This window comes from Octopus bimaculoides, chromosome 6 (assembly GCF_001194135.2).
Source record: "Octopus bimaculoides isolate UCB-OBI-ISO-001 chromosome 6, ASM119413v2, whole genome shotgun sequence".
Classification (NCBI taxonomy): Eukaryota; Metazoa; Mollusca; class Cephalopoda; order Octopoda; family Octopodidae; genus Octopus; species Octopus bimaculoides.
In genome coordinates, this window is record NC_068986.1 from 53,507,671 (window position 1) to 53,515,670 (window position 8,000).

The 8,000-nt window shown below is 30.9% G+C and overlaps 1 protein-coding gene across 1 annotated transcript in view; it reads right to left on the reverse strand.

Annotated features, from left to right (window-relative positions):
* The window catches only part of LOC106873753 (clathrin heavy chain 1), a 101,891-nt gene that overhangs the window by 54,766 nt on the left and 39,125 nt on the right, over positions 1-8,000 (reverse strand). The window contains exon 4 of the mRNA XM_052968467.1: positions 5,084-5,101. Within this exon, the coding sequence (XP_052824427.1) occupies positions 5,084-5,101 (18 nt within the window). The remainder of the gene's footprint in view (positions 1-5,083; positions 5,102-8,000) is intronic.

Consider the following 8,000-nt stretch of genomic DNA (forward strand, 5'->3'; position numbering starts at 1 on the left):
TTCCATACTCAACTACTGTGAAAACAAATACAAGTTTTATTGGTTCAAAATTTTTAGGACAAATCTTATATATAGCTTAAAAGGGTATAAAGTATATCGTTGCTATTATGTTAAACTGTCATATGTCCAAATACTTTTTTTTTTCATTATTATTTTTTTATTTTTTATTTTTTGCTTGCAGTAGCTGGTTCTTTTGGTCAAGCTATCGCATTTCCAGCTGCCAAGATAACAAAAATTGTCAAAGTGTAGTACAACAGTTTTGCTATGGAATGGTGAAACTATTTTTTTGTTTTCTGAAAAAGCAGCATTTTGGACTTGCAACACTTTTGCATAATAGCACCAATATGCAATTGGAGTGATGTGAAATAAAAGAGTTATTTCTTTAAAACTTAAAAAAAAAGAAAAAGAAAATGTACTTACAATATTTTACTAATATATCAGTGTATCAGAGAAACTTCAGAGATTTGCATTTAACATAAGTGCCTTTGAGAAATTTCTCAGAGAAAATACTACAGCTAGTGCCATTCTATGTTTGTATACACATTACATACCAGCATTTTAATTTAATGCTGTTTCAAGTGTGCATGTTGATTCAATTCTAGCCTGTCTAGGTTTTGCAAAAATCTGCAAATGTTTTGTTTCCTGATCACTATACTAAATTATAGTACAGCTTGTCTCAGAACACCTGGGGGTATTTGTCAAATTAGACCAAAACACCATGTTTAGCAGTCCAGTATTCTGCTCAAAGCCTTGTGGGTTTAACACAAAAGCCTCTGAAAAGATTGAAACAAATATTACAACTAGTGCAGATCTATATTTGTATATACACACTGTTATATACACAGGTATTTTAATCTAAAGCTATTTCACGTGTGTATAAATATTTAACTCATGTTCTCCAAAACAAAAAAAATTCAGAAACTAGAATATAGCTGAAGTGTTGACAAAACTTAATTTGTAGATACTTAAAATTATTACTTAGAATAATTGTGAGAAATATCAAAAGAAAAAAAGAAAAAACTTATCCCTCAAAAAACTCAATATGACAAAATAAAGACGTCTTAGGACAATTTTGAAAGCTTATAATTAGCTGGGTTCATTCAGTGAAAAGAATATATATATAATGTTAAATCTCTGATAAATCTAATTAGAGACTAATTAAAAAATGAGAAAAAATGTGCAATTAGTGATTGATTCAGTGAGAGAGTGCTTGCAATTAAAATATTTTTAACTCCATTTAAATCATATCATTCAAGACTACAATTTTATAGTTTATGTAATAGTACAATATAGCGGTTATAATTGTTTAAAACATCTGAGTTTACTGGTATTTAATTACTGACATTTCTGAGACTGAAACATTAACTGTGCTGGAAATGTATTTTAAATGATTTTTTTTTTATTTATCCTAAGGAGCTATCAGTGTAGTGTAAAACCATATAATCAGTATAATTGAGGGGACGTGAAAATAATCATTTCTAATTTAGGCACAAAGTCAGCAATTTTGAGTAAGGAAGGACTAGTTGATTAAACTGACCCCAGTACTTAATTGGTACTTCATTGACCCTGAAAGGATGAAAGCATGGTTGACCTCATCAGGGTTTGAATTTAATGTGTAAGAACTGGAGCACACACTGCAAAGCATTTCCCCTGCAGCATTCTAATGCCTACCATTTTGTCACCCTTTTGATATGGAAACAAACATTGCAGTTCATGTATAATTTAATTCCAATTCCAAACTATTTTACCTCCTCAAAATTGCAATACAAAAAGAAAGAAAGAACAAACAACAAAATTCAAGTGATGGAGAGGGATAAACAATCTCAATTTATAAAGGTGGAAGGAGAAAGAAAAAAAAACAACTGTCTTCAAAACCAATAGTCTAACCAGTGGTGAAAATTTTTTTTATACATAAACTTGAATATATTCTGGTTTTTAAATGTAAGTATAAAGAACAATAACAAAAAAAGTAATCAGAAACAAAAAGAAATTTGAAGCAATCATGCTAAACAATTCAGTTTAAAAAAAAACCCAAAAAAACTCGCAACCCTCTAAAGCCATGTTCAAGAAACAACCAACATCCAAAATTTTAAGACCATGCCAAAGCCAAGATCTCCAAACATTTGGAATATTCCTTAATTGAATGCAAAAGTCAGTGAATTTTTTTTACTATAAATCTTTATAAAAAAAAAAAATCACTAATTGCTTCTAGTGTAATATACAAGATCTAATGAGTGAAAAAAAAAAAAGTTCCTAATAATATAATTATTCAGTAACTAATTATTATAGACAACAATCAACTAAATAGCCAACTTCACATTATGAAGTCATAATTTTTGTATTGTATATTTCAAAGTTGATCTCAAAGAATATTTTAAAATATAAAATAAAAATGATTACTTAAATGCTCCATAGAAGTATGAGCAACACTTCTATATTAATCAGAAAGAAAACTTGTTTGATGCCAAATCAGAGAGGGGCCCAATTAATTCAAATGTTATTAAGCAACTAAAGCTATGCCAGCAATCATAAAATTCTTGATGTTTAAAGGAGGTGTGTGTAACTGAAGAGGAACATGTAAAACAAGCAATAAAGTCAATCTTATAAGCTTCTGCAGAACAAGTTTCATGCCAATATTCTACTCAAAATGCTATAGAAAATGCAGCCGAATAATTAAAGCTATTTATTTTACTCAAAGTATTTTTTAGAATTTTTCTGCACAAGTGAGAAGCCTGGCTAAGGGAATTTTTGAAATAAAAATTTAAATATGGTTAACTTCTCTAAACAATTATAGGAGCTAGTGGCTTACCACTTATTTGTATAACAAATAAAAATATTACATCTTTCTGAAAATGATTTTGTAAAAATTCTTCTGTATTTTGTACCAACTGAAACTAAAACAAAATGAAAAGAATCTGCATGCATGTAACAACACATTCATAGTGGTAATATGCAGAAGCTACACTATATCACCTCCCATTGCTACACAAGAACAAGCTATAGTTGAAAGGTTTCTCATAGGACAGAGATACCTCCAGATCACTAATAAATGTAGGTCAAGTAAAACTGATGTGGCTAATGCGACATCAGCAACAGCCTCCAAAAATATCAACTTTATGAAGTATAACATTAAAGCAAGAACCATCAACAGTACTATTAGTTGGAATACACAAGTATTATCTTACAAGAAATACAGCAAGCTGGAATACTTCTACACTTCTGATAAAGAATATTAATATACAAGTTCAGCTAAAACTTTCAGCAACTGCAGGCTTAACAAGCCTGTTATTGTTTTTCTGACAGATACCCCCACTCCACAATCAAAAAATACTGAGGAGAGGTCAAAGCCATCTACAAAAACAATAGCTTTAATATGTTTGAGCTATATATGCAAAACTCCTACTTGTTATTGGATTTAAATTTACACTAAAGCCATTAATGTGCTTAAATAAACATTTCTTTATGCAATACTCTTGGAAAGCAAGAAAGTTCTCAAAGACATAACTAAATTCTAGTGCAAGCTAATGATACTGTTAAAGTATGCAAAATCTTTATACCAGTTCAAAAGTTAATGCTAAAGCATTAACAAAATAAGCTTTCCACTTATAAAGAGCAATTTAGAGAAAAAAAAAACGTGCACATGTATACACATGCTGGTACATGTTAAATATGCATGCACACATTTGAATTAGCTTCTTCACATACTAAACCGAAAAACATTGTAGTAAGTTCAACCTTTTCAAAAATTAAGTTTAAAAGTGTGAAGAGATTCATCTAATTTGAGCAGTCATACTAATTTTATTTCAAGACAAAATTTAGATCTATTAACTAAAACAAATCGAGTTAATCTTAAGGTAAGTATTAAGTTATTGTTTAGAAATAAAGAATAAAAGCATTTTTCTTTAGACTAATTAAAAATATATAAAATTTACATTATGCATCAAAAAAGCTCTCTATTAAGGAATAAAATAATATAATTAGACAAAGACCATACATATAAGTTATCTATATACTCTCTCCTTGTCTATCATACACATATGAGAAATTATTTTTATAACAAAGTAGTAAAGTATGATGGAAGAGATGGAAAACTACAAAGGAAATCTTAAGGCCAAATCAGAATATATTCAAATATATATAAAAAGTATTTGTTTTCCTTTTTTCAATATAATATATTTATTTAGTTAAAAAATAATTCATGGAAATTACATACATAAAAAAAAAGATCAATTACAGTTATAGGCTGTAATTATGCACACTGGTTAAACTAAACTTTTAGCTTGATGACATGAAGGATAATACCATTTGGATAATAAATAGGTTTGATAGAAAGTATAGACAAAAAGGGGTGAAAAGAAAATCCTACATAATATAAACATTTTATAGCTATCACAAATAAAAAAAAAAAAAAAATTTAAAGGAGAATTTTTTTAAAAACAGTTTGATGGCACTGAAGAACTTGCAAAGAATTATTCATTCTCTATACCAAGATTTCCTCCACATTATAAAGAATGCTTTCTTGCAGAAGTCTAAGATTTTAACCAGTTGGTAATTTAACAACTAAAAATGTGATCACACGTGTGTGTGTGTGTGTGTGTGTGTGTGTATATACATATATACACATACGCACATATTCAAACTGAATACCCTAAGTCAACAGCAAAATTTAGTTCAGTTATTGGACATTATACACTTCACATTTTATCTTGAAATATGGACATATTTTCACATAATATTTAACAAAAATTCATTAATATTGTAAAATTCAACTAAATAATCTAAAGCTCGAATTTACAATTCATAAATGCTCTTTTGTAAATATAAATATGAAAATTTGTATTTAAAAATTGCTTGATTAATGCATTTAGGAAATGATTAAAAGTAAATCAGGTTTAAAAGAAAAAAGTTAATTGATACTGGAGAAAGCATTCTCATAATTCTTTTGGGAGCATTCCAACTTTGAACAGAACATAAGCCATTATTAATAGAAAGAGTTGTTCAAAGAAAGTAATTTTACCCAACCAAGAAGGAGAGCAGAAGAGAAAGCATCATTGGAAAACCAGACTAATGAAAAGTAACAAACCTGCTTCACCATTTTGTCCTGTAAGTAAGAAGATGTCACATGTTTCATAAATGAAGAACTAACTTCAAAACTCTATGAAATCACTTTGTTGGTTTGAACCAAACATTATGTATGAGAGAATTAAAAAAAAAACACTAAAAGCAATAATGAAAAAAGTGCAAGAAGCTTAGGGCTTAAAAATTTAAATTATATCGCCTCATAAAGTGGACAAAAAAAGACTGAAATAAAAAGTATAAGCATTTTCCTTTGTCAGTGTTCAATAGGTGTTCACTATGAAAAAAATAAAATCAGGCACCTAAACAATGATGAATAAATGAAGAAATGATATTAATATTCATGTTGATAAGATGTCTGGTCATAATTCACAGAACACTAATTTTTAGACTACAATATAAATAAATTTAATAAATCAAAAGAGAAAATGCTGTAACTTTGGACTATCTAAAAACTGTTGAGAACAGAATTTTTAAGCTTTAACAGTGACTGTTGGAAACAGAATACACTATTCCTAAAAAGAGAAATTGCAGAATTAAAAAAAAAGATTAACCGTTTCACTGCCATTTTTCTATGTTTACATGGTTTTCTTTTACTTGCCAGTTGGAAGAATTCGTTTCAACACCAGATGACATTACTGCTAACCCCTTGCCTTTAAAGTAGATAAAGGCTTGTGCTAAGATTTGTACTTAAGGACCATGTAGTTAATAGTCTAGTAGCTTAAATGTAAACTCCTTTTCTTCTTGCTTTCTTTTCTTTGTTGTAAATTTTAATGACTTATAAACTTACAGTATCACATTTAATAAGAACATTTAATATGGCCAGCCCATTATAGCTTTGTGTGGTGGTATTCTGCGACAATGTCCTTCACTCCACACAAAGCTACGATGGGCCAGTCATGTTGCAAAGTTCACAATTGTTGGACATGTGCTGTTGTCAAATGGTACCTGCACAAACAGAAGAGACCACTCAGAAGACCTTCAATCAGGTAGGAAGAATTATTTAAGAAAAATGTTTGGAACAACATGGAGGAGAATCTCAAGAGGATGAGGGGAATAATGCAAATGCTGTGCCCAGTGGACTCAGCACCAGACAGCCTGGTTGATCCAGGTGATTTAACATGAAGCTTTAGGTTGGTTTTGTAACATTACATATTAAATCAGTTAAGAAAATTAAGGAAAACCAATTACTATATAAAATATAGTAAACTTGTAATATCATTTAAATTTATAAAAGCAACATCCAATTTCAAGCTTACAAAATCAGTTATTAAAAGACTTTTGTAATGACAGTTCTCAATGCAGCAAACTTCAATATTTTATGAAGAATAAAAAGATAAATAGTACTTATACTATAGACATTTTCATTCTTCATAAAATATTTAGTCTGTACCTACTGCACAGCCACCCCAATTCTTGAAATTAATGTAAAAATATGTAACAGCTCTATACTATCATCAGCAAATGTGACACCAGCACTCCTGAGGTCAACACATAATTTGCAAGGCTAAGTTGCCGTTCAATCACAGTTGGAAAGCAAACTTCTTAACCACATAGCTATGCCTATATACGAGAACTGATCAATAAGTATCTGGACTATTGCCATAGCAATGAAGCTAAAGCATACAGAGTAAAGCCGCTTGGCACAGATTGACCTTGAACTCTTCTGTACATGCGCACTAAGTTTTAACATTCTAGCTCACTTCTGCTGTTTGCAGTAATGTGTGTTGCATGTGATAATCGCATTGATCATTACAAAGAAAGTTGTCATGATGATATCTGCTCAGAGGCTGACGGAAAGTTGCAGAAAGTGTATGGAGAGGAGTGTATGAGCCGCACACAAGTGTACGTGCCGTTCAGACATTTCCACAATGGCCAAAAAAATGTAGTTTGTGATGAATGTTCTGGGAGACCTGCAACCAGCAGAACTGAGAAAAACATCACAGATGTGCATACAGCTGTGAGGGGAAATAGTTGAATCACTATCTGTGAGTTATCAGAGGAAGTGCAGATTATTTATGGTTCAGTTCAGTCCATTATTGCTGAAATTGGGTAGGAGGTGTGTGTCTGCCAAGTTTGTGCCAAAACTGCTTTTAGCTGACCAAAAAGACACTCGGTTTTCAGTTGCACAAGATCTTGATTGTGTCGAGAAGGATGAAAACATCTGAGCAGGTATCATCAAGCTTTTGGCAAAATTTGATGCAAATTCTCTGCTCAACTTTCTCTGTCATGGACAATGCGACGATCACACACTACTCACCTTCCTCCCAAGCACTGCTGTAAACAGTAGAAGTGAGTGAGAATGTTAAAACTTAGTGCACATGCACAGCAGAGTTCAAGGTCAATCTGTGCCAAGTGGCTTCACCCTGCATGCTTTAGCTGTGTTACTATGGGAACAATCTGGATAATTATTGATCAGACCACGTACATTATTTAAAGCAGTCTAAAATCCAGAGTTCTATTTCACTGTATGACAATCGAGTTAAATGTTTTCCACTGTAGCTTTGGATTTACCATTGCTTTGCAAGTAAAGTTTGGTAGAGGGAAACTGTGCAGGAAGTCTATCAAATGAAATAAATAAAAACCATTTTGAATTAAAACGATAGCTGAGAAACTTATTCTATCAATTGAGTATAATTAACTGGAAAACCTCTTGAAAGCAGTGCTTCAGGATGGCAACAGTCCAATGACTAGAACTTGTAAAGTGTAGTTATACAAAAAGAGGGAGCAAGTGATTTAAAAAAGAAAAAAAAAAAGCTGACTAAATTAAAAATGCAAACGTTGCGTTATGGAATATCATGGTATAAAATATTTCTTTAGGGATAAATAGAAAGTAGAGATGACAAATTCAATAGAATGAGTAGAGAGAGCAACAGTTCTCTCTCTCTCTCTCTCTCTCTCTCTCTGTGTATGTGTGTGTGTGT